The 27,852-nt window shown below is 42.6% G+C and overlaps 1 protein-coding gene across 3 annotated transcripts in view; it reads left to right on the forward strand.

Moving 5' to 3' along the window:
• The window catches only part of LOC129701155 (E-selectin-like), a 40,615-nt gene extending 14,172 nt beyond the window's left edge, over nt 1–26,443 (forward strand). The window contains exons 5-11 of one of the 3 annotated variants that reach the window (XM_055642204.1): nt 7,929–8,114; nt 10,425–10,610; nt 13,651–13,836; nt 16,432–16,617; nt 18,538–18,645; nt 22,869–22,895; nt 24,257–26,443. In XM_055642204.1, the coding sequence (XP_055498179.1) occupies nt 7,929–8,114; nt 10,425–10,610; nt 13,651–13,836; nt 16,432–16,617; nt 18,538–18,645; nt 22,869–22,894 (878 nt within the window). In that variant the 3' untranslated portion in view covers nt 22,895; nt 24,257–26,443. The remainder of the gene's footprint in view (nt 1–7,928; nt 8,115–10,424; nt 10,611–13,650; nt 13,837–16,431; nt 16,618–18,537; nt 18,646–22,868; nt 22,896–24,256) is intronic. The other 2 variants (XM_055642206.1, XM_055642205.1) reach the window with 2 other exon arrangements.
• Nucleotides 26,444–27,852: the final 1,409 nt, after the last annotated feature.

Genomic DNA, 27,852 nt, shown 5'->3' on the forward strand with positions numbered 1-27,852 from the left:
ATTTACATAGTATTTTCATTTGAGCTAGCCTTTTAAGTGAGCGTTTGGACTACTGCGTCTATGTAGCAGAGTACTAACCTTGTCATATGTTTAGTTTAGTTTAGTTTCAGTTTAGTTTATTGTCACGTGTACCGAGGTACAGTGAACAGCTTTTGTTGTGTGCTAACCTGTCAGAGGAAAGACAATGCATGGGCCATTCACAGTGTACAGATACATGATAAGGGAATAATGTTTATTGCAAGGTAAATCCAGTCAAAGATAATCTGAGGGTCTCCAATGAGGTAGTAGTAGTTCAGGACGGCTCTCTAGTTGTAGTAGGATGGTTCAGTTGCCTGATAACAGCTGGGAAGAGAATCTGGAGGTGTGCATTTTCACGCTTCTAACACCACAGATCACAGCATTTCTTTGTGCAATGTTTCCAAGCACATGGCAGGTCACTTCAGGAAGTTGTTTTACAACTTCTTCCTTGCACATTATTAGCCCTTCTCTGTCTCACCAGATCTCTGCCTCCTCCACTGCCTCCTGTACAGCCATCTCCAAAGAAAGCTACAGCACTTATGCTTACTTCAGTTCTGTGGTTCAGCAAACAATATCGATGAGGCTGGAGCCTGACGACTATCTGGGTGCCAAGTGTATCAGCTATCAATGATTGTAGTCTGCACATTGACAAGATACCAACAACAGTGCCTGCTCAAAATGTACCATTTCACCAGGAGCATGTACCCATGCTGCAGCACCAATAAGTGTAAGTTTGCACTTCCCTTTTAGGAGTTTCCATATTTCCTTATTCCATTAGGACACTGCGGAAGATCATTTGGCATGTCACCCCACTGATTTTCCCTGCAGCTTATTCTTCCCAAATTCCCATTGATTGCACCACCCACATGCACAGGGGTAATTTTACATTGGCCAATTAACATATCGATCAGCACATCGTGGGGGATGTGGGTAGAAGCCAAAGGAAACCCAAGCAGTCACAGGAAGAAAATGCAAACACAACGCAGACAGCAGAAGTGCAAACTCAACACAGGAGGCTCCGCTCTTTCAGCGCCTGCAGCAAATTGCTGCAGATGTTCTACCAATCAGTGGTGGCCAGTGCCATCTTCTATGCTGTCGTGTGCTGGGGTAGAAGGGCGAAGGCCGCGGACACCAGCAGAATCAGCAAGCTCATCAGGAAGGCTGGCTCCGTGCTGAAAGCGGATTTGGAGTCGGAGGTTGCCTTTGAGGGGAGGATGCTCCTCAAATGGCGGAGTAACTTGGACAATACATCTCACCCCTGCCATGACACACTGGTCAACCTGACGAGCACCTTCAGCAACAGACTGGTTCCACCAAGATGCAGCACGGAAAGCCACAGGAGATCCTTTCTCCCTGTGGCTAATCAAACTGTACAACTCCTCCCCATTCTGTCATGGGGTAGACTGACTCGCCTCCCACCTCCCCAATCTTTGCATATCCCCAATCCTGGACTTGCCACTTCATTTTAATTTCATGTTTCATGTATCTTGTTGTGTTTTTTTTTTTTAACTGTAAGCAGATCAGACTCCTGAGGTAAATAAAGATCAACGTATCGTACCAGAGGTCAGAATTGAACCTGGGTTATTGGAGCTATGAGACAGCAGCTTCACAAGCTGCACCACTGTGCTACCCAAATGCATTCCAATTTCTGTTAAAAAAAATTAGATGGCTTTCTAAACAAAATGGTCAATTATGATATTTCATTTTCTGTATCAATTCATTCTTTTTCGAGCACTTTTAAATATATTTTAATAGCTAACTAAGCAATTCCCTGCTTGTGAAAATTCTCTCGTGAAATCTACAGTTCATATAGTTTACTGGCAGCACAGCTACAGGTGCCAGAGACCCCATAATCTCTCATCTTAGATGCCCTTTGGAGATCCCTCATCAGATGCTATTGAGTTTATTCAGCAGTTTATTGCTATCTTTATTCAAATTGTACTTCACAATTTTTAAATATGCTTTCAGTTATCTCTGCAAAGTTATACATCACCCATCCTTTCAACTCACTAAAATTATTCAACTCAAGGCAGGGCAGCAAGCTGGCGCAGCAGTAGAGTTGCTGCTTTACAGCTCTTGCAGCGCCAGAGACCCAGGTTCGATCCCAACTACGGGTGCTGTCCATACGGAGTTTGTACGTTCTGCCCGTGACCACTTGGTTTTTCCCCGAGATCTTCGGTTTCATCCCACACTCTATAGACACACAGGTTTGTAAGTTAATTTGCTTGGGTTTGTATACTTGGTATGAGTGTAAATTGGCCCTAGTGTGTGTAGGCTTGTGTTAATTTGCGAGGATCATTGGGCGGTGCGGACTCGGTGGGCCGAAGGACGTGTTTCTGCGCTGTATCTCTAAACTAACTATTAGCTCATGTCTGAGGCTGAAGAAGGGTCCCGACCCAAAACAACATCCATTCTTTTTCTCCAGAGATGCTGCCTGACCTGCTGAATAACTTGAGCAATTTGTGTCTATTTTCATAGATCTTGCTAATAGTTGGTGTGTACAATTGTTCCTCAGATACTGACTCTGGGCCCAAGGTACTTTGTTGAGTTCACTGAACTGATCAGCTCCTTCCCTGACAGCCATGCACATATCCATAAGCTCATTGGAGATAGGAACAGAATTAGGCCATTTGGCCCATCGAGTCTGCTCTACCATTCGATCATGGCTGATCTATTCAACCCTATTCTCCATATTTGTCCACTATAGACCACCAGCACATCCGTTATCTGATAATGTAGGTGGGTATCTGGACAATAAAGGGTTAATTTGGGATGTGTATGGGAAAATAATTTACAGGGCGTAACCAGGGGAACAGGATTGGTTAATTGATCTGAAAACTACTACAAACATGATGGGCTGAATCATGAGAAAATATGAATTCATGTTCATATGTTATAGAAGCAGTATTAGGCCATTCAGCCCATTAAATCAATGCTGATTTATCTTTCCCTCTCAACCCCATTCTCCTGCCTTCTCACAATATTCTTTGGCACCCTTATTAATCAAGAATCTATCAATCTCCGCCTTAAAATTGGCCCCAAAGTATCGCGCACCAACCACCAACCTGGACACACTGCAGCAGAGCCACTGTCGTGCCGCTGCCGATCGGAACGCCTGTTGATGTTTAGTAGAGAGTAGAGTGTTTAATTTGTTCATGATATATGTATTTTTATTTCTATTTATTTTTTACTGCACACTGAATAGACACTGGTTGAGCAACGTTTTTTTTGTTTCCTCTGGGTATGTGAGTACTCAGGAAAATGACAATAAAGATATACTGTACTATACTGTACTATACTAAAAAATACCTTATGACTTGGAGTTCACTGCAGTCTGTGGCAATTCATTCCATAAGATCAGCTCCTTGTGGCTAAAGAAATTATTCCTCATCTCTGTTCAAATGGTACATCCTTTTACTCTGAGGTTGTGCCCTCTGGTCCTATTTTCATACTTCCCATTCTTTATCGTCTTCGAGCATTGGAATGGATGTGTAATCAACTGGACAGTCGGGTCCTGATTAGCTAGTAAGGCCATGTTTAGTTTCCAGATTGGCCGTGTATCCTTGTTTCTTTATTGTTATCTTGTTAAGAGACTAATCTGTTAGGTTACGATAGAGTTTTGTTTTCATTAAGTCAGTCAAGGTTCATCAATCAACTATTTCCTGTCAATGTTAAATTTCCCTTTCATTGTCAGAGTTACTGCTTTACCAGTCTTTTCAAAATGAAACAAATCAGCCAGGTTCTGAGATAGCAGCTTGGTATTGTTTCTGTTTAACCAGTTGGGGATCAGGAGGATAATCCCACATCAGTCCTAATACTTATAGTTAATACATGTAGTTTAATCACACGTTAACATGATTTTTTTGTTTTGTACTTCTAAATAATCTCTATTTTTTAACTATTATTTTAATCAAGATCAATTGATTTTAAATGTTGCTAATAATCAGAAATGTTTAATATCTGTTAAAAAAAATATTTTTGGAAAGATTATGTCTGCAGTTATTTTTTTAATTGGGGAAATATGTAATCAACATGAACATAAAATCAAAGATCAGACATGAGGAACTGCAGATGCTGATTTACCAAAATAGACATAAGGTGCTAAAGTAACTCAGCGGGTCAGGCAGCATCTCTGCAGAACATTGAAGGTGACATTTTGGGTTGGGACTTTTCTTCAGTCGGATTTTAATAGGGGAAGAAAGGTGCGGACAAAGTCAGGCCAGTGATAGGTGGATACAGGTTGCTGGAGTCATAGAGAGATACAGTGTGGAAACAGGACTTTTGGCCCAACTTGCCCGCACCGGCCAACATGTCCCAGCTATACTAGTTCCATCTGCCCGCGTTTGGTCCATAACCCTTCAAACCTGTCCTGTCCATGCACCTGTGAATGCAGGTGAGGGGGATGGAGTTTGATTGACAGATGATTGGACAAGGGCCAAGGTGAAAAGACAAAAAATGTTAGATAGGGACAGAAAAGGCATGAAACATGAAGCCAGAGGAAGGAATACAGGTGGAGGGAGAGAGGGAGGAGGGAAATGGAGAAATAGGTATGCATGCAGGTGGGGCACAGGGAGGAAAGGTGAATAAAAGGGGACATGCAAAAGGGAGGAAAGTTGATTACCTAAAATTGTAGAATTCAATATTCATACCCCCTGGTTGTAAGGCCTCCAATTAAAACATGAGGTGCTGTTCCTCCAGTTTTCATCTCGGAGAAAACCCACGCATGTCACGGGAAGAACGTACAAACTCCGAACGGACAAACACCCATAGTCAGGATCAAACCCGGATCTCTGGTGCTGTAAGGCAGTAGCTCTACTGCTACACCACCATGTTGCAGATGTAAACTAGGCCACATCAACTGCACTGAATGCAGAAATTGGTTTAGAGCAGGTGCATGTGAACCTCTGTATCACTTAGAGGGACTGCTGAGGTTCCTAGATGGGTGTGAGGCAATAGTGTTACATCTCCTGCGGTTGCAATAGAAAGTACCTGGGAAGGGGGTGGTTTAGTTTGAAAAGAGTTGAGTGAACCTAGGAGTTATGCAGGGAGTGGTCTCTGTGAAAAGCGGAAAGAGCAAGGGATAGGAAGGTCTAACAAGAGATGGGATCACGTTGAAGGTGGGGGAAATGTCAGAGACTGAGAAGGCTGTTGGGGTGAAAGGTAAGTACCAGGGAAAATCTATCATTGTTCTCTCTGGGGGGAGGGGGAGCAAGAGCAGAAATACCAGACATGGAGGAGATGTCGCAGATGTAGTCTTCGGCAGTTGCATGGGGAAAGTACCTCTGGAGGGGATGGTTTGGATGGTTTGAAATCTTCTGTGTCCCGTTGTTCTGCTCTCACCCCAGACAGAACTGGATAGAGTTCCCCGGTCCTTCCCTTTCACCCCACCAGCCTCCTCAACATAATTCTCTGCCATTTTTTTTTTTTTTTTTCTTTTTCTCTTTTTTGTTTTTGTATGGATTTATTGACATTTGATCTGTTCAATTAATTTAATCAATCTCTGTAAAGCACTTTGGTTCAAATACTGGTTTTGTTGAAAAGTGCTATATAAATAAACCTTATTATTATTATTATTATTTCCGCCACCTTCAATGTGATTCTGCCACCAGTCACGTCTTCCCGTCTTCACCCCCTTTTCACTTTCCACAGAGACCACTCACTCCACAACTCGTTGGTTCACTCATCACTTCACACCCAAACACCCCCTCCCCAGAGTCTTGCCCCAGCAGCCACAGCTGTCCCTATATCTCCTCCCTCATATCCTTCCAGGGACCCTGCAGTCTTTCCAGAGGTCGACATTCATCTTCTCTTAACATCATTTTACTGCATTCAGTACTCCCGATGTGGCCTCTGGTACATCGGCAAGACCAAGCGTAGACTTGGCAAAGACAGTGTTCAGTTTTGCTGAAAACTGGCACTTTATATAAGAGCAGGAGATGCCATCGTAGCGATCATGTTCAACCGGGATCCGACAAGCCAAATGTACTACACCACCCATTTGCCTGCCATTAAGTCTCCAGATAAATTCTACTGATAAATTCTATTTTCAATGGATTTCATTATGCCATGATCCATATTCTGAAATAAATATGTTTATTACTATTTTTAATGGCAACCTAGAATTCTAACTAATTTGCAGTTTATCCACAGTTATTATCCTTTTCTTAACAAAAATGAAGAAAACCCAATCGTCGATAAAAAATTGTGTACGTGTGTGGGAAACATGATTTATGCAAAGCAGTGTTGGTTATGATGAGTGATACCATTATTCCCTTATCATGTATCTATACACTGTTAAAGGCATGATTGTAATCATGTATTGTCTTTCTGCTGGCTGGATGGTATGCAACAAAAGCTTTTTGCTGTACCTAAACTAAACTAAACCAATTTTTCATTGGATAACTTTAGGTTGATCGTCAGAATCAGAATCAGAATGCTTCATTGTCATTGCATGTGTCACATACAACGAGATTACTGTGTCTCTCCATTTAAAAGAACTTCAAACATTCACATACTCATACTTTTTTACACTCCCTCCCTCCCCAAACCCACCCATGGATTCACGTTTACATAAATTAACACTGTCTACTCCCACCCCCCCCCCCCCCCTTCCCCATAATCTGCTCCCGAGACAGAGTTCAGTTCCTAGATTGCTGATGGGTAAAAGCTGTTCTTGAGTCTGGCAGTGCGTGACTTTAGCGACCTGTACCTTTTTCCTGAGGGCAGCAGTGTGAAAAGGTGGTGACAGGGATGTGTAATGTCTTTCACGATATTACAGGTCCTGCTGCGGCATCTGGAGTGGTAAATGTCCTCCAGAGGGGGCAGGGGGAGTCCAATGATACCCTGGGCAGTTTTTATCACCCTCTGGAGAGCTGGTCTGTCAGCTGCTGAACAGTTCCCAAACCAGGCAGTTATGCAGTAAGTCAGTATGCTTTCTACCGAACAGCGGTAGAAAGACTCCAGCAGTTTAGCAGACAGATGGGCCTTCCTCAGTGTTCTGAGGAAGTAAAGTCTCTGTTGTGCCTTTTTTACAACTCCAGCAGAGTTCACAGACCATTTAAGATCCTCACTGATGTTGATCCCCAGAAATTTAAAACTAGGCACCCTCTCAACCTCCTCGCCCCCTATCTCCAGTGGCCTGAGCTCCGCTCTATGTCGCCTGAAATCAGTGATGATCTCCTTTGTCTTTTTAGTGTTCAGAGAGAGTTTGTTGTGAGCACACCACTCAGAAAGTCTGTGCACCTCCTCTCTATAGGCGACCTCGTTCCCATTTGAGATGAGCCCCACCACGGTTGTATCGTCCACAAATTTTATGATCCTATTTGCGGGGTGATGGGGCAAGCAGTCATGTGTGTATAGGGCGTAGAGGAGCGGACTGAGCACACAGCTCTGCGGTGAGGGTCAGGGATGTCGAGTCCAAGTCTCACCGTCTGTGGGCGTTCACTGAGAAAGTCCAATAACCACCGACACAGATGACTGCTGAGGCCAAGGTCTAGCATTTTTGTGATCAGCTTGCTGGGTATGATTGTATTAAAAGCTGAGCTGTAATCAACAAAAAGCATCCTGACATATGACCCCTTGACTCATGACTCTGATGCCACCACATGACTGCATTCGCCATAGTGATTCGCCAGTGCAGTCATGAAGATTGGGTATAATCTCCAAAGATGCATGAGGTGTTATGGTTTTCCTTGCATCTGCCCATTTTGGAGCAGATGTTAAAATGCCCTGGCAAAGAGGTGTAGTGTCCTCCAATTACCCTCATGTTTATGAGTTGTCCAAACACCATATGTTGTAGGTTTGCCTACCCAATGAATGCCATTTTACTGTGATGTGTGCTTCGGGGATTTACAACAGAATACATTCTATAAAAGTGCAATTATTATTCAATTCTGCATTTTCTGTTCCAGTTGTGAAATGTGATGATCCGAAGCTTCTTAGGAATGGATATCGGAACTGTTCCCCTTCAGGTGTAAGCTTCACTTACACATCAGTCTGTAACTATAGCTGTGTGGAAGGGTTTTCATTGAACGGGGCGGACAGTGTGCAGTGTGTCAGCTCTGGAAGATGGTCATCACCCACACCAACTTGTGAAGGTAATCTGTGTTTAATGTGCATTTACATAATTCTGCCCCATTCCATGAGTGTTGAGATCTACCAGGATACTGATCAGTACTGCTTTTGAATATTTGTTTTGAGGAATAGCGTGAAAATATAAAAGGCTTAAATTTATCTTCACCCTTTCAGTGTTTCAATAGTGCTCAGTGAAACTCATTTTGCATATATTACACATGCAGGCGGCGCCATTTCTGGCACCATGATTCAAAGTCGCTGTACTGGAGCAGTTCCCATGAGCCGACGTCCCTCTCCTCTCCTCGCCCGGCCATGTTTGGGTCCCGGGGGCTCTTCCTGCAGCGCTGGAGGCAATGACCAAGTTCACCCTCCCACTGTTCGCCCTCACACTTGCTCCTCGGTCCACCGGTTGACCTCCAAAGCTGGAGGCAATGACCAGGTTCACCCTCCGACCACCCCTTGTTTCCCGGGATGGTCAAGTTGAGCTGATGGACCTATTTCCATGCTATATGACTATGACTATAACCAATATTATTGATGTCATATTATAGCAGGTGCGAACCTGCTTTAAACTGTATGCTGTAAGCCTAAAGGTTCACGAGCAGCTTCTTCCCTACAGCCATTTGGCTATTAAACACTACAACCTCAAATAACCTCTGAACTACATAGACTATTATTTTTATTATTCCACTATTATTGTTAGTTTGTTTTTTACGTGTACATATGTGTGTGTGTGTGTGTATATATTTATATATACACACACATACTGAACTTTTTTTTTCTAATTCATTATATTGTTTACAATGTTATATGTGTAGTGGCCATTTAACTTGTTTTTTGTGTCATTAATGATGGCATGTTTCTTTAAATTTTAGACTGCCCGTTATATTGTGGGTGGGATTTATGACATATTCTAGAGTGTGTTTGGAGCTAAGTTTCTTGCGCAGAAGCTTAGTTTTTAGTTTAGTTTTGGGCCAGCATGAGGAAGGCATACCCTTTGACCATGTGAAGCGTAACGGAGACACGGGGAGTTTTCTAACCTTTAAAGCGATATGTTGGAGTTCGATGAAGATTATAGTGTACGAGTCGGAAGAAGGTTGGATGTGTACCTTACTGTTTTCCATCAACAATAAAGAATCTATTAATCAAAAGACTGTGTTATGAAGATTTATCTGTGAAGAAACTCTGAAGATCTCTGACGGAATGCTCACATGCGTATAACGACATTCTCCTTAATCATGCAGTCCACTTAGTGGCTAGAGGGAGTAATCTCTTGAACTATATAAAAATCTGCCGCTACACTATGTTTGCATATTGTGCTGCTGCAAGTAAGAATGTCATTGTTGTATCTGGGACATATGACAATAAAACTCTCTTGACTTAACCTCAGGCCTCAATAATGAGAGGTTGTAGATGTCCACAAAAACTCCAGCCAGTTGATCCTCGCAGGATTTTAGAACGTGGCCAGGTAGACCATCAGGTCCAGTCGCTTTTCCAAGGATTCACTCTCGTGAAGGATCTTCTGACTTCAGCCTCGGTGACTGAGACTACAATGCCATCGTGAACTATGGGGGCCCAAGAAGACACATCAGTCACCTCCTTTTTGAAGCAGGCGTAGAATGCAATGACCTCACCCGGGAGTAATGACTTGCTGTCACTTGAGCTGCCACTTGGTGTCTCCTTGTCGGAAGTGATGGCGTGCAAGACCTGCCACAGCTGCCAAATGGCCATCCATTCTTCCAATTTAGGGTGAAGGTGTCTCTTAGCCTTTTTGGTGGCCTTATCCAGGTCGTACCTGGACTTACTGTATTAATCTGTATTTTGTGATGATATAGCTCGGAGAGAAACAATCCAAGGTTCCTGCTAAGGGAAACAGCTATACCTGCTTGATCTGAACGTTTCTGCTTGTCTAGGAATCAAGAAAACAATGTACATGATGTTCATAAATTTCTACCTCTTTACGATCATTTAAATCTAGTTTAACTGTTTTAAGTGACCCTCAGAAACATTAACAAAGTATTCTAATTGACAACGGTGTAATGTCAAACTTAGAATGCTCTTCTTCTTAACAAAGATTAAGGAAACCCCATCATAAAATATTTTGACGGTGTGTGAAAACCCTGATTTCATGCAAAGCATTGTTTTTAGGATGAGTGATTCCATTTTTCATTGGAGAGCTAGGGGTTAATGGTGACTCACTGACAACACTGCATGACTGTGTGTAGGGCCCGGAGTGCAGGCTCTGCACTGCGAATGGTTGCTTTGAGAATTTCCAGTATAAACACATTTTATAAAAGTGTAATTATTATTCATTTCTCCATTTTCTGTTCCAGTTGTGAAATGTGATGATCCGCAGCTTCCTAGGAATGGATATCGGAACTGTTCCACTTCAGGTGGAGGTTTCACTTACACATCAGTCTGTAACTATGGCTGTGTGGAAGGGTTCACATTGAACGGGGCGGAGAGTCTGCAGTGTGACAGCTCTGGAAGATGGTCATCACCCACACCAACTTGTGAAGGTAGTCTGTGTTTAATATGCATTTGCACAAATCCTTACCATACTACAACGAGCGCTGAGACCTACTGATGAGTACTGGTTTTAAATATTTAATGTGAGGAATAGTGTGAAAACGAAAACATCTTACATTTAACTTCACTATTTGTCCATGTTATTATGCCAGTGCTTCATATATGGCATGAAATATCGTTGATTGAGAATGTGTGATGCTAATCCCTTTAAATATTATAATTTATTATTAATAAATGTTCTTTATTATTAATAATTAGCTGGTAATATATCCTCCTCTTTCTGTTTTAGAAATACCATAATTAACCTTACTTTAAGCTGGGTGTCATCAGGGTTATATTTCTAATCATTTATGCTGCAAGAGCAACCAGTTATTTTCACCTGAGTTTTATGGACTCAGCTGACTAAATTGTAAGTGAGATCTTTGTGCTCTGTCCCTCTGACCCTCACAGCCCAATGGCACATATTTCAGTTGATTTTTCAAAAGATCCGGCAGAGTCTGGGTACAGCTTGCTACGTTTTCAAATTATCAAATCAATGTAGTCAAAATAATCTTAAAATAATCGTAGCTAGGGCACAAACAGCTCCACAGAAAGGGAACAGGTTGTTTCTACTGACAACAGGACAAGTGAAAATAACTGCCATGTTTACCCACAATCTGGACTGGTGTGGTGCTTGATCAGGTTCATGGTCACCAAACTACCCTGGATCTGTTCTCATTATGCTTTGTGAATTGCAATTGCCTTTCAATTAGATCAGGGTTTTTTTTTAGTGTAGAGATAAAGGCCATTCGGCCTGCAGACCCTGTACTGACCAGCGATCCCTGTACATTAGCACTATCCTGCACACTAGGGACAATTTACAATTTTTAACAAACCTGTACGGCTTTGGAATGTGGAAGGAAACCGGAGCACATGGAGAAAACCCACGCGGTGACAGAGAGAAAGTACAAAACTCCTACAGACAGCACCGGTCAAACCTGGGTCGCTGGCATTGTAAGGCAGCAACTCTACCAATGCGTGCCATTGTTAGTCATCACCACCACTTCAGCAGTGTGTTTTTCATCAGTTCTCTTAGACACATCCCTGGGGTCAAGAATAACTTGCTTCCACAGTTTCTCTTGGTTGAAGAGGCCGATGAGCCTTTTGTGCGATCCATAGACCCTGTCACAAGTGAGGCATGAGATGCTTGAAGGAATTGGATGGGATGAGGGGTTAGTGAGGCAGTGCACTCCTCTTGCCATTTATTGGCCCTCCATGTGCAGCAAACTTATGGACTTCAGATTGATGTCACCACCCCAGATGCTCTTATTTAATTTTGAGAAATCGCAGGCCAAGAATTTATATGAGGAGATTGTTACACATTCTAAGTTAAAAACATGTTTGGAATATTGCCTCAGTACATCCAGTAAATTCTTTCCATTACAGTTCTTGGGTAAAAGGGCCATTTTTGGAGCATGGTGTTAGGCAATTAAAACTGTGACCCACACATCAGAGCCAACTGAATGCAAGTTGGGCATTGATGGGGGCGTGATCTCTTATCCTGCCAGTCGATTTTGAGGATTTTCATTGGATTTAGTGTTTATGGTTTCTTTCCAGTGCTTTGTGATGCCTGTTGTACATTCTCTAGTTCTCAGATGTATACAGGAGACCAAGGATCACTGGTTCCCCATAAGCCATGACCTTTGTTCCAGGTTTGATGCCATGATCATCAGTCTTTGCTGAAAAATGACTTTTGAGATATAGGACGATGTCCATGTTTTCCAGAATCTCATTGTGAAAACATTATTACAGGGGGCAGTGTTGGTTGTAGGGATGAGGGTCAAGGGGCCTTTGTTTCGTAGATGCTAAGTGTGAGACCTCATTCTCGTATATGCTTCAAGCAGCAATAACTTAGAGCTCGGCCTCAGAACATGTACAGATACAAGTGCTGTATTTATACTGCAACACAGTGCCTGAGGTCAGGGTAACCTTGCTTCTGAAGAGAAGGTTGCATAGTTTGAACAGTTTTCCATTGTCGTTTCGATTAGCTCAACTCAACTTGTTGGAGGTGAAGCACAATATTGCAGCGAGAAAAGTTGTGGATAGCCCATTTGTGTGCTGTATGAATCTATAGCTGTAATGTGTAGCACTGCCGACACACCGATAACATCAATTTGTGTCACCGAGTCAGTTATGAATCCTTTGGTTAAGGTCACAGCCTGTATGCCTTCATGTAGCAGACACTAGACGGAAATGACTTTCTGCAGAGGTCAAACATTTGTCAGCTGCTTCACATTTCTTCTCGTTTGACAGAGTGATATCAAGCAGGTCATGATTGGTGATTGATATTATCTCTGCATTGGCCTTGTGGTGAAGATTGTGTCCATTGGGCTTTAAGGTGTGGGAAGTACGCATTGTGCAGCTCTGCAGCCACTGGGAGGTGACATTCGTGGTGGACCAGGGAAGCAGAGAGACCTTCCTGTAGTAACCACAATTGGATTTCTCTCCTTCCTTGAAGATGATCATGATCACCGGCCTCTCAGGTCCGCTGACATCTCTTCCACTTCGCGGTGCAGGAGATTAGCATTTGTGTTGGTGTAGCGCAGAGAGAAACGATCTCAGTTTCCCGACAAGGAGTTTTCCTGCTGCATTTAAGTAATCTGAATGTTTTAGTCTATTTTGCAATACAAGGGGATTGTCAGCCTTACTGTTTTTCTGTTCATTACACATATCTTCAAGAACATTTATTAATTTCCACTCCTTAAGATCGGTTAATTCTAGTTTGACCGTTTTAAATGTCCCCAAATTACAGAAGCATTTAAAAACCATTGGATCTGGCAGCAGTGGGATATCAAACTTACAATGTGCCTCTTATGAACAAAGATTAAGAAAATTCCGTCTTCGATTAAATATTTTGCATGTGTATGTGAAATATAATTTCATGCAAAGCATTGTTTGTCCCTGCACTGTGATGGGTGCTTTGAGAATTTCCAGTATAAACACATTTTATCAAAGTGTAATTATTATTCATTTCTCTGTTTTCTGTTTCAGTTGTGAAATGTGATTATCCGCAGTTTCCTAGCAATGGATATCGGAACTGTTCCTCTTCAGGTGGAGGTTTCACTTACACATCAGTCTGTAACTATAGCTGTGCGGAAGGGTTCACATTGAATGGGGCGGAGAGTCTGCAGTGTGACAGCTCTGGAAAATGGTCATCACCCAGACCAACTTGTGAAGGTAATCTGTGTTTAATATGCATTTGCACAAACCTGCCCCATTCCGCAACAAGTGTTGAGACTTACTGGGGTACAGAAAAGTACTAATTTGAGTTTGTGTTTCTAGGTAGAGTGTGAAAATACAGAAGCCTTAAATTCATTTTCATAATTTTATGATGAGCAAGAATGTGTGATGCAGTCCTTTTAAATATGATACCATTATATATTATTAATAATTGGCAGGGAATATATTCTTTTCTTTGTGCTTTTGAACCCCAGCACAATTAAACTAACGTTGTCCTGAATGTAACCAGGGCCATATTTCTAATAACGTACTAGACCAAGTGCAGACCCGTTGGGTCTGTTCCCCCAACGTGCGGTTGTGGGGGGGGGAGGCGGCATGCAGAGAGGGGGGAGAGAGAGAGGGGGGAGAGAGAGAGGGGGGGGGGGAGATGAGGGGCGGGGGAGAGGTGGGGAGCAGGGAGGGGGTAGGGGTGTGTGGAGGGGAGGGGGGGTTTAGGGGAGGGGGACGGTGGGGGAGGGGATGGAGGAGGGGGGTGGGAGAGGGGGGAGGGGGAGGAGGAGAGGGGGAGGAGGAGGGGGGGGGGAGGGGGAGGAGGAGGAGGAGGAGGGGGGGGGAGGAGGGGGGGGAGGAGGAGGGGGGAGGAGGGGGGGGGGGAGCGAGGGGGGGGAGGGGGGGGAGAGGAGGAGGAGAGGAGAGGAGGGGGGAGGGGAGAGGAGAGGGGGGGGGGGAGGAGGGGGGGGAGAGGGAGGGGGGGAGAGGAGAGGAGGGGGGGAGAGGAGAGGGAGGGGGGAGAGGAGAGGGGGGGGGAGGAGGGGGAGGGGGAGAGGAGAGAGGAGAGGAGGGAGAGGAGAGGAGAGGGAGGAGGGGGGGAGGAGGAGATGGAGGAGGGGGAGTAGAGAGGGGGGGGAGGAGGGGGAGGGGGGGGGGGGGGGGGGGGGAGAGAGAGAGTGCCTTTTTACTTCAACCCAAACCCAAACAACCATTTGCAGGCAGTGCTTTTTTTTTACCTCTAACCATATTTTCATTTTCAAACCAAATTAAGGGTACTCACAGTGCTGTAGACATTTGTCAATGTCATTCAAAGCTGATTGAGACACACCACTTGCAGAGACTGATTGAGGCACACCACTTCCTGGTTTTATAGTCCCTTCCCCTCCCTCCAGCAGGGGCAGCAGAGAGAATGGGGAATGTTGTAAAAACATTAATATCTCCGTCAATTTTCATCGACGGGAAAAATCCTCGGCACACATGCGGCGGAGGGGGGCTCTGAGCAAGGTGGCCAAAAAATGACGGCCGTAGGTGGCGGCGTACTCTCGGAAACCGCAGCACAGAAAGCCAAAACCGGTCAAGAACAGTTTTTTAGTAATATAGATAGATAGATGGTGCAGGAGCAACTAGTTATATTTTCTTGAATGTTCCAGACTCCTCTGACTAATTGTAAGTGAGATTCCCTGTTATGTCCCTCACAGCCCAATGGCACAACTTTCAGTTAATTTTTCAAAATATCAGGAAGAGTCTGGAGACAGCTTGCTGCTCCATGTTTAGAAAGTAGCCAGATTATCAACATAATCTTAAAGTAATCGTAGCCAGGGCATACATTTCTCCAAGAGAAAGAGAACAGGTTGCTTTTCTGTGTAAACCAGTGCAAATAGCTCACACTAACTGCCCTCAATCTGGATTGGTGCGGTGCTAGATCAGCACATGATCACTCGCCCTCCCTGGACCTGTTCTCCTTACTGAGATGTTGACTCTACCATGTTTCTTTGTTGTTATCCTGTCACATAAGATAGGTTATGAACAGTGTTGGACAGACATCACAAGTTTTATCAACGTACAGCTGCCTTGTGAATTGGAAATTGCCTTTCAAATGATAGGAGTCACCACTTCAGCAGTGTGTTCTGTATTACTTCTCTTAGACATTCTCTTCAGGTGAAGAATAACTTGCTTCCACCATTTCTCTGGGTTCTGAAGAGGCTGATGAGCCTATTGTGGGAACCACAGACTTTGCACAAATGAGGCGGGAGATGCTTGAAGGAATGGATGGGATGGGAGGCTTATATTGGCCCTCTATGTGCAGCCAACTTATGGACCAGATTCTTATTGACACCCGAATGGCGGTGCTGTCTCAAAGGGCTGAATGGCCTACTCCTGCACCTGTTGTCTATTGTCTATTGTCCCTGCACTGTGATGGTTGCTTTGTGAATCTCCAGTATTTTTTTTTTTTTAATATTTTATTTTATTAGAAGTGAGTACAGTCATATGGCACCAAAGTGCCTAATATATATTTTCATTATACATTTTATGTACAACTTCTTTTTTTTTGTTACATTGAAAAAAGATGAAAATAAGAAAAATAAGTTAGATAGTAAAGGATAGAAAGATGTGAAATATATAGTGTGTGAAGAAAGAAAACGAGTAAATGAAGAAAGTTGAAAGAGTAAATAGAGAAAAGAAAATAAAATAAAAAAGAACAGGAGATCATTATTTATAATCTTGACCAACCCTCGTCCAGTCCTGAAACAGTTATTTTTCCAGTATAAACACATTCTATAAAAGTGCGATTATTATTCATTTCTCCGCTTTCTGTTCCAGTTGTGAAATGTGATGATCCGCAGCTTCCTAGGAATGGATATCGGAACTGTTCCCCTTCAGGTGTGAGCTTCACTTACACATCAGTCTGTAACTATAGCTGTGTGGAAGGGTTCTCATTGAACGGGACGGACAGTGTGCAGTGTGACAGCTCTGGAAGATGGTCATCACCCACACCAACTTGTGAAGGTAGTCTGTGTTTAATATGCATTTGCACAATTCTACCCCATTTCACAACAAGTGTTGGATCTTACTGAGGGACTTGAGATGAGTATGTGTTTGTTCAGGAATAGTGTGAAAACAATAAAAGATTTTTTATTTTATTATGTAGGTTTTACCTGAAATAACAGTGCTTAGTGGAGTGTGTGTTGTCACTGCCTTGAAATATTATCATCAATGGCTATCATTAATAATTAGCTTACTTTAGTTGATTAATGTCACAAGTACTGAGGTAAAGCGAAAAGCTGTGAAAGTCAAAAGTTGCTGTCCAGGCAACAAAAAATCTCTTGCATGATTAAAATGCAACAATCCACAGTGTACGGATACTGGGGGAAAAAAGGTAGATTATTTAGTTGAAGATAAAGTCCTATTAAAGATAGTTCAAAGGTTTCCAATGAGGTAGATGGGAGCTCAGGACCGCACTCTAGCTGTGACAGGTCAGTTGCCTGATAACAGCTGGGAAGAAACTGTCCCTGAATCTGGAGGTGTGCGTTGTCAAACTTCTGTACATCTTGTCTGGTGGGAGAGGGGAGAAATGGGAGGTGAGACTGAGGTGAGACTGGTCCTTGATTATGCTGGTGGCCTTGCCGAGGCAGCGTGAGGTGTAGATGGAGTCCATAGAAGGGAGGTTTGCGTAATGGTCTGGGCAACATCCACAACTCTCTGCAATCGCTCGCGGCCCTGGGTGGAGCTGTTTCCAAACCAATCTGTGATGCGATCTGAAAAAATGCTTTCTACGGCACATCCGCAAAAGTTGATGAGAGATGTTTGGAACAGGCTCAACTTCCTTGGCCTTATAAGGAAGTAGAGACATTATTGTGCTTTCTTTGCCATTGCTTCGATGTGGCTGGTCGAGGACATATTGCTGGGGGTGCCGTACGATGGCTACCTCGCCAACTGTCTGTCTCGTCTTTTTCCTTTGTGTTTTTAGTTTGTTGTGAAATGTATGTTTGTTTTAGTTTAGTTATGTATTATGTGGGGGATGGTTTTTATCTCATTCCTCGACGGAGATGCGACTTTTTCCTTGTCGTATCTCCATCTGCTCTGCGGCCTAACATCATGGAGCTGGCGGCCTCTTGCTGGGACCTCCGAGCTCCAACCACGAGAGCCTGCGGACTTAATATCATGAGCTGGCGAACCCTTCTCCAGGGATTGAACTCGGAGATCCAACCGCGGAAGCCTGCGGATTTTAACAATGTGGAGCTCGCGGTACCTGGTTAGAGACCAACTTCGGGAGCCCCAGCTTTGATCGCCCTGACGCGAGAGCTACGATCACCGGCTACGGGAGCTTCAATCGCCTCAACTGCGGATGGTTCAACTCCCCCGACCGGGGAGAAAAGGAGGAAAGAAGATAAGACTATATTGCCTTCCATCACAGTGGGGAATGGAGGAGCCACTGTGGTGGATGTTTATGTCGATATTTTATGTAGTTGTGTGTCTTGTTGCTTTTTTGGTTTGACTGTATGGCAACCCAAATTCCTCGTATGTTGTAAAGCATACTTGGCTAATAAATCATGATTATGAGTATTATTATGATTATATTTACTCAGCAATACGCTGGTGATAAGAAGCTTTTGGCCATCGCTAATTCGGCGCATCAATGTATCCCACAATCAAGTACTACTTCACTTCCTGAAGATTACTCCCAGTAATTAACAGAGAATATATCCTCCCCTTTCTGCTTTGGAATCCGCCTTAACCTTCATTAACCTTATTTTTTTCTTAAGTTATCCAGTCCTTATTTCTAATAATTTAAACTGCAGAAGCAACCAGTTACTTTTCGTTACAGTTAACTCCAATCATAAGTGGGTCTTTCCTGGTGGGTCCGATGCAGCCCACATCTCAGCTTTCATTATCATATATATATTTACTTTTGTCATTTTGTTTTAGGTGTTAAGCAAAGGCAATATGTGGCCATCGGCACAGCTGGTGCTGCTTCAGCTGTGTTATTATCCCTGCCTTTTCTTGGTTACATTATCAGGCAGTGTCGAAAGAAAGGTAAGGCTCCAAAATTCTTACATTTCCTTATTGAGCTAGCATCATATGTAACTTGAATGTGTTCTGTGACTGGGATTGTCCAAATACCGATCTACTTTGAGTTGAGCTGAGTTTAGTTTATTGTCACGTGTACCGAGGCACAGCGAACAGCTTTTGTTGCGTGCTAACCAGACAGCGGAAAGACAATACATGATTGCAATCAAATCATCCACAAGTGTACAGCTACATGTTAAAGGGAACAACATGAATAACGTTTAGTTCAAGATGAAGCCAGGAAGGTCTGATCATAAGTAGTCTGAGGGTCTCCAATCAGGAAGGTAGGAGTTCAGGACTGCTCTCTAGTTGTTGGTAGGATTCAGGACTGCTCTCTAGTTGTTGGTAGGATGGGTCAGCTGCCTGATAACAGCTGGGAAGAAATTATCCCTGAATCCAGAGGTTTGTGTTTTCACACCTGTTCCCTTTTCCCGGTGGGAACGGGGAGGAGAGAGAGTGGCCAGATGACTTTCAGGAGGAAACTGGGCCTTGATTCAGTGCTTTATAGCTGGTACAACCCAGTCAAACATAGCTGCTGTTTTGCTATTAGGGTGTTAATTTACTAGACTCACATATGCCTAAGAAGGGAATTGGACAGCAAATTGGTGCCAGAAGGTCCAAATACAGCAGTAATGCACCTGGGACCTATGTCAACATGGCAAGCAAATGTTTCTCTCCTTAATTATTGAACTGAGGAATCTGTACTGGGCTGCACAGAATCAGACCTAGGAGAGACAATACTCAGTTCAATGTGAAATTATGTTCAGGTTGAGACAAAATTTTGATTGAGAGAGGGCGATGGAAAAGAAAAATCAGTTTAAAGACAAAATGTTTTCAATATTTCATTTTCCTTTCATTAGGGTTAGGGTTATTTGGCTTATGCACTTGGATTCATCTTGTAAAACATTGAGGAGTAATAGTGTGTTTTGGAGTCGGACCAGTTGTTTCAGTAATTAAACGTAAAACATGTTAATATATCTACTTAGTTACAGTAACATTAAATGGTCCATTAAATCCAAAAGGGGAAGCAGACACCATCTATGCAAAGTTCATGCAACATGGGCAGAAATATGTGAAGTTTTTCACTGAACCGTCAAATTGCTATCCAAGTTAAACTTGAATAACAATAAGCCTTTGTTTTTGGACTAGTTTGACGATTTTAGTTGCTTTGTTAAATGCCATATCTGCTTCACCTGGGTACTTAATGGTACTCTAGATTATTTTCTCACCCCTGTAATGTAGCTCTTTTGTCTATGTTTGAACCAAGCTAGTAAGTAATGAGTTAACCCGCTGAGTATGACCAGTATTTTCTGTTTTTATCTCAAAACTTTAGTGCTGGGTATGTGGTAGATCAGTGGCCTTGGTAATGTGAATATAAATATTAATGTGCAAATAACTGGATTGTACTACATTTTAGACAAGTTTCAGTTAGATGGCAGCAAATTGGTTTGGCCAGGTTAGTAGTGTCTTGTCCAAGGCTTTTTATAGTTGAAGTCTGCTGTCTATTTCCCTAATGATTTGAGCTAATTGCAGTCATTTGCAAGCTTTACTGACCACAGTCGGCAGCTTTAAACATCATCCATCTTACACATTTAGCAGTTTCTAACAAAACAACTAAGAGCATTTTTAGTTCTCATGAGCTGCAATGTATTTTGATGATGATTCTGCTGATATTTATTTTAATCTGTTCCACCTCCCCTTATCACGATATAGCAGAGATATATTTAACTAAGCATCATATACCTTCTGTTAAGGATCTCACCACAATATTGAGTGACACCTATGTTAAAAGATTCAGATCTTTCACACCATGTAATTTGTAACGTATTTCCTAAACCCAAAAGTTCACTTATCATTGAGTATGTTGTTGATGGTAAGTGCTCGGGCTTTGACTCGAGGGGCATCGGTGAAGAGGCTGAGCTGAGGGTGACAGCAGGTTAGAGTATGGTCTATGGTTTACTATGTGTGATTTATTTTTTCTCCCTTGTACTTAGTCCAATATTGTAATACTTAGTCCAATTGTACTTAGTTTCTTGATTAGTCCGGGTGTCAGGGTTATAGGGAGAGGGCAGGAGAATGGGGTTAGGAGGGAGACATAGATCAGCCATGATTGAATGGCGAGTAGACTTGATGGGCCGAATGGCTTAATTCTGCTCCTATTATTTATGATCTTTTTCTGGTGAGGTCGGGGGGAGTTCCCCCTGCCACGGAAACCATGTAATCCCATGCTACCTGCTCCATGGTTGGATAGTCCGCGACTAAACCGTCTCCCCCACCTGGTTTGCCAGGTGAGGAGGGGGCTGAGGACCCCTAGCAGGACCAAAAACAAGACCTGTCAAAGGGCGGATGAGCTTCTAGCGAGCCAACGGCCATCTACACTTCAGTATAAGTTGCGATCACTGTAGTACACAGCATTGTAAGGAATGATGATAAAGCACACACACCAAAATCCTATACTTCCAGCGGTGGAAGTCCGCAGGAACTGGAGGACAGAGATGTGTGGTGCGTCCATCACCGTTCCTGTTGGAAACCAGCACCACTGTGTCGCTAATGTTTCCAACAATGATGATGATGATAGAGAGAGTGGAATGTTCCTCCTGGAGGATAGACACAAAATGCTGCAGTAACTCAGCAGAACAGGCAGATTTTGTGATTGAAGATTTTGTGTCTATCTTCGGTGTAAATCAGCATCTGCAGTTCCTTCCTACACATCCTCCTGGAGGGTTTTGGAAGTCAGGGATATGTCCAGTGGCCCCAAGCACTACACATGCAAGAAGTGCATTCAGCTGCAGTCCCTGTCAGACTGCATTAGGGAACTGGAGCTGCAGCTGGAAGACCTCAGGCACTTGTGGGATATGTGAGCATTATAGAGAGGTGGTCATGCCTCAGGTGCAGGCTGAGAGTAGATGGTGACCACTAGGAAAAAGAGTAGGCAGGGTGCAGAAACCCCCAGTGGCCATTCCCATCTAAAACAGCTCTATCCTTTTAGATACTGTTGGGGTGTGACTCTGAATCTGAGGCAATGCAGGGAAGGGTGAAACCAGGCAGAGCCATAGTGATAGGAGACTCATTAATTAGGGGGAAGAACAGGATATTCTCAATGAGATTCTGTGGCAGCAAACGAGACTTCAGGATGGTGCGTTGCCTCACTGGTGCAAGGGTCCACGATGTCTCAGAACGGCTGCAGAACACTCTCAAGGAGGAGGAGAAGCAGCCAGAAGTTGTTGTGCACATTGACACAAATGATCTAGGTAAGAAAAGGGAGAAGGTCTTGATGAGCGATATGGGAGAATGATTATAAGAAGTTAGACAACAGGATTAAAAAGCAGGACCTTGAGGGTGGTAACGCTCGGATTATTCCCTTTGCTATATGCTAGTGAGAGTAGGAAGATAAGACTAATGAAAGCGTGGCATAGTGGTTGGTGCAGTGGGCGGCATTTCAGATTTTTGGACCATTGCGATATCTTCTGGGTCAGAGGTGACCTAAACAAGAGGGAGGGGTTGCACCTGAACTGGGAGGTTATGTCCTCGCAGGGATATCGTTAATGCTGCTTGGGAGAGTTTAGACTAGAGTGGCGGAAGGTGAGAATCAGAGCAGTAGATCCTCAAATGGAAGAACTGATGGGAAGGTAAAGGTTAGGATCAGTAACTCTCCAAGGAATGACAGGCTGGGAAAGGTGATGGAATATGGTGAAGCTGAAAGTGTGCTTATTTTAAGTGTGTGAATTATTTTTAGAAGGGGGGGGTGGAGAGAAAGTGGTGTGAGTCTCGGTGAGGCACAGGGAAGAGGGTGGACAAGGGGGGCCGGGAAGGAAAGTGATGTTTGGTTAGTTATCTCAAATTGGAGAATTGGGGAAAGGGTCAATATTTAAAGATGTGCGGATCACGTTTCTTTGCACAGAGGGTGGTGGGTGCCTGCAACGGGATGCTGGGTCGGCCATGGAGGTGGGAACGATGGTGGCATTTAGGATGCTTTTAGATGGACACGTGGATGTACATGGAATGGCAGGGTATGGGTCATGCGCAGAGAGACACGATTATTTCAGCATAGTATCATGTTCAGCACAGACGCTGTGGGCCGAAGGGCCTGTTCCTCTGTTCTACATTTCTATGTTAAATGTTCTAAGTTCAATTACACCGAGATGTTTAAAAATAATAATAAGGAATTTATTTCTGCTTTTGTTTTCTAGCAATGAAGGAACGTTTGGCGCTATAAGGTAATTCTACATTTTACATGATTTGTCCCCTTTGATCTCTCGTTTTCACACCTTGCCCTTCCATATCTCTGTCTCCCTCTCCCCGACTCAGTCTGAAGAAGGGTCTTGACTTGAAACGTCACCCATTCCTTCACTGCAGAGATGCTGCCTGTCCCAGTTACTCCAGCATTTGGTGTATATCTCTCGGTGTGAGCCAGTATCTGCAGTTCCTTCCTACACATAGCAAAGCCACAAATGGCGCCTCCCAGGGTTGCGTTTTATAACCTCTTCTGTACTCTGTATACACACATTTTTGCTGTTCACACTCTGACTGTCTTGTTATTTAAGTTTGCAGATGACACATCTGTGGCAGGTCTTATTACTAATAACATTGAAACCGTTTACCGTAGTGAAGTAGAGGAGCTAGTAAGGTGGCGTGAGAACAACAACCTCATACTTAACATCTCAAAAACTAAGGAGCTGGTTGTTGATTTCAGAAAGAGGGCTACCCCCCTCCTCCCTCTCTTCATCAATGGAGAGGTGGTTGAGAGGGTCACCTCCTTTAAGTTCCTCGGGACCACCATACATCAATCCCTATCATGGGAGCTCAACACCAGTCTCATAATCAGTAAGTGTCACCAGCGACTCTACTTCCTGCGGCAGCTTAAAAAATTCAGGGTCGGTCGACTAGCCATGACCCACTTCTATAGGTCTACCATAGAAAACATACTCACATTCTCTATGCTTGTCTGGTATGGTCACACAACCTCGCAGGATAAGATTCGGCTGGAGAGAATAGTGCGCCGAGCTTCTAAGATCATCGGTTGCAGCAGACTTCCATCAGTGACATCACTTTACTCAACAAGACTCACCAGAAAGGCCAAAAAAATCATAGCAGATCACTTTCACGCGGCACATTACCTCTTTAATCTCCTCCTTATATCAGGAAGAAGATATAGAAGCATTAAAAGTAAAACATCTCGCTTCAGAGACAGCACCTATCTCCAAGCCATCAGATATTTGAATTTGCACTAATCACTTGGCACTTTCTTTTGCACTTGCACTTACGCTTAATATGACGCTGCTGGGTACTGTCCTTCCTGTATATATTGTCCTTCGTACGGTATTGTCTGTATTATTTATTGTGGTGTATGTGGTGGTTGTATTGTACTGTATTGTATCTGTCTGAGAGCGAACCAAGACACATTCCTATCAACTTGTTGACATGGCAATAAATTTCTTGAATCTTGAATCTTGAAAACTGACTGTCATCTTGTTAGGCTCCAATGAATGAGCTCTACTCATTATATCTAAACACTATTTTTAATGAGCTCTGCTGAAATAATGAAAACAATTCATCACCTTTTATACCTTAATTACAGGACACACAGAAAGTGGGAAATCACAAGTGTCAACCAGACAGAAAGTGGAAAGCTTAAGAATGCTAAAATATTTTTACTTCACAAACAGCCTGAGGCTTTCGCTTACAATGATCGTCTGAACAAAACAAATGGATTAAGTATTGAAATACCAAATAATAATAATAATAATAATACCAATGTTATCATTTAGAGATGCAACATTCTAAGAAATATGAACATGCACCATTCTATGTTTCTAATAATAGTTGCTAGAAAACACCAATGTTTGGATCTCTACTAATTATTAAGAGTCAGTTTTGTTGATGTTATTTCAATGCATAAAATATGATTGGGTTTTTTTAATCAATTATATTGCTTGGTTAATGCACAAAGATGAAACTGTGCTTGAACAACCAGAATATTAACTTCTGTTTATATAGTGCTCTAATGTAGCAAAATATTGCAGGATTATTTTTCGAGAGAAAAATATGACATTCAGAAAAAAAAAATTGTTCTTTTTGCAAGATTTCCTTTTGTAGAGTTCAACTGCATTTGATGTTAAAAATTAAGAATTCAAGAGGGTCGTGACCAAAGTCAGAGATTCAAGAGTCTAAAGTCAAGAATATTTAATTGTCATAAGTACCAACAGCGACATTCTTATTTGCAGCAGCAGAACAGGTCTGTAAACATAATATACATAGATAATATATAATCAATATTTGTTTTTAAATTAATAACCGCAATGCTAGTGCAAATAAACCTAAAGTGCTTAGTGCAACCAAAGACTATCATTGAAGTTCATAGTTGAGGCTAGTGTTGTGTAGTGTACAAGAGCCAGATGGTTGTTGGGAAGAAGCTATTCTTGAACATGGTGACGATGGTTTTCAGACTCCATATACCTTAATTCTGATGGTAGGTGTGAAATGAGAATGTGGCCAAGGTGGTGTGGGCCTTTGATGATGTTGGCTGCCTTTTTGAGGCAGGGTCTTCAATGGAGGGGAGATCAGTACCTCTGATGAACTGGGTAGTGTCTCAACCCGAAACATCACCTATTCCTTCACTCCATAGATGCTGCCTCACCCGCTGAGTTTCTCCAGCATTTTTGTCTACCATTACTTTCAGTAATCTCCTTCGTTCCCCAGTGTGCAAGCTGCCGAACCAGACCATCATGTTGTCAATATGCTCCCTTCCATACAACTGTGGAGGTTTAAGAGTATTCATCAACATATCATGATTCTGTAATACTGTTATTAATGTGACTTAATGTTCAAAACTCCCCAGATGGTTTGCAGCAGATAGCATAAAATACATTTAGCCTACAATGCGATTCCTTAGAGACATAAAACCACAAAATGCTGGTGTAACTCAGCAGATCAACCAGCGCCTCTGGGGGACTTTGATGGGTAAAATTTTGGGTTGCTGAGATGTAATGTTAAAAGGTGCTTGAACACTTTTGCTGGAGGGAAGGAAATGAGCAGATATTGCCTCTGTTTAATACCTAGTGATCTCTGGTGGAAGGTGTTTGTGGCAATCACCATTTAGCTTCCCACATTTAAAGAAGTACCAAATGATATTCAGCATGTCAAATCAGACAACGGAAGTTTGCAAATGCTTGCACTGTTGGAAGAAGATAAAACCTGTTGACAGACAATTGAAAGGGAGAAAATTGCCACTTCTGATTATGAGATAAGTGCAAGGAAAGTGAAGATTGATAATCTGAATGGTACTAAATTGTTCATTACTGTAAAAACTTCACATCACGAGGATAGGAGAAGTATAATCCAGACATATCTCATCGGCTACAGTGATTTATGACATCCTATGGCACTATATAAATGCCAAACTGAATTTAATGTATCATTTAGTCAGCTTCTTCCTGTGATAACATTTATAGGATCTTCCCTCAGTATTTCACTTCATATTTTGCCGCATATTGGCACAATAACTGATTGTGCAAACAACACTGAAATAAATGAATTAACTTCAGTAGTTGCAGTCTCAGTGTTTATTATCTATTACATCATTTTGAAGAGAGTCTGCAAGAGAGAACACTGGACCTAGGCTTTCCTTAGATATATTGGGGATTGTTCGGTTATCAATTCATCGATTCCGTTTTTTCATTGTTCTGCTTGGTTATTCTTATTAACATGTTATTGTCTTTGTATCATTCTCATATAATTAAAATTCTGTCTGTCTTTTTACTCATAATTGCCTCGTGACTTTGTACCGTAGCTGGAAATAATTTTTTTAATTGATACGTCTCCCTGTGGTTTAGGATTTAAGTTGTTAGGCTACACTTTAGTTATGTGCACTCTTTAGCTTCCACTGACAGTGTGGGATTAGTGATTCCTGTCTGTCTACCTACTTATGCCATCAGATTGAGAAACAACTTAGCTAAAATAGTCTTGATATACTTAGAAGAGAACATATATCAAAGCCTTCACTTCCTCAGGAAATTAAGAAAATTTGGAAAGTCTCCAATGACTCTTACCAATTTCCATGCTGCATCAGTATCAATCTTCAGTATGGTTACTGCTCTACCCAAGACTGCAATAAACTGCAGAGTAATGGATGCAGCCCAGTCTATCAGGCAAACCAGGCTCCCCCCCCCCAACCCAAACAACTCTGTCTCTGCCGCATGATGCCCGGGGAAAGAAGCCAACGTAATCAAGGACCACACACCCCAGGAGATACAAGGAAATGCAGATGCTGGTTTACAGGAAAAGACACAAAGTGCTGGAGTTACTCAGTGGGTCAGGCGGCATCTCTGGAGAACATGGATATGTGACGTTTTGGGTGGGACTCTTTTTCCGACCGTCTTCAAGGTATGCTACTTTGAAATTAAATTTCCATAAGCTACTCTGAAGATTCTCCTCAATCATTGAACCATTTACGCCTCTCTCACTGCTCCCCTCTGTGATTCCTGCATCTATCCATGTTCTCCAGAGACGCTGCCTGATCTGCTGAGTTACTCCAGCACGTTGTGTCTTTTTGTGTAAATCTGCATCTGCAGTTCCTTGTGTCTCCATGAGAAAAGGATGATTGATAGCACTCTCGTGATAAATGGATTACTTGGAAGTTGTGGATGTTCTTTCTTTTCTTGTTTACAATATTGCTTCTCAAATTGAAAGAAAAGATGAGGATATATCACTGGAGGCCTAGAAAGACCTTAAGTTTTCCTTCATTATTTGTAATCTTATAATCAATGAACGATATGCCTCTGACTAGGACAGAAACTGGTAACATTGTTTATTTCTCTGAACCAACATTGCTTGAAGACATTGACTTGAGTTCAAGGTTTCAGCCATAAACTACAGGTAGTTCTGCCATTTCACACATTTTAATTTCACAGATATAACACAATTGATATTTAGGGATCTCTATCTGTATTATGCAGGTTACATTGGTTATTACACGAATGGAGATTGACAAGCATACAGAATGCTGTCTTGGGGTAAAAAAATTACACGTATCCTCCACTCAGTAACAAATCCCATTGGCTGTTGAGAACACAGTCTATCACTGTGGAAAGCCACTGAAATTGACAAGAATTGCTTCCACTGTCTTTTGTGCAATGATGCTCTCAAAAAATGTAACATGGAGCTTTAAGTATTTTT

The sequence above is a fragment of the Leucoraja erinacea genome, chromosome 10 (assembly GCF_028641065.1).
Source record: "Leucoraja erinacea ecotype New England chromosome 10, Leri_hhj_1, whole genome shotgun sequence".
Classification (NCBI taxonomy): domain Eukaryota; kingdom Metazoa; phylum Chordata; class Chondrichthyes; order Rajiformes; family Rajidae; genus Leucoraja; species Leucoraja erinaceus.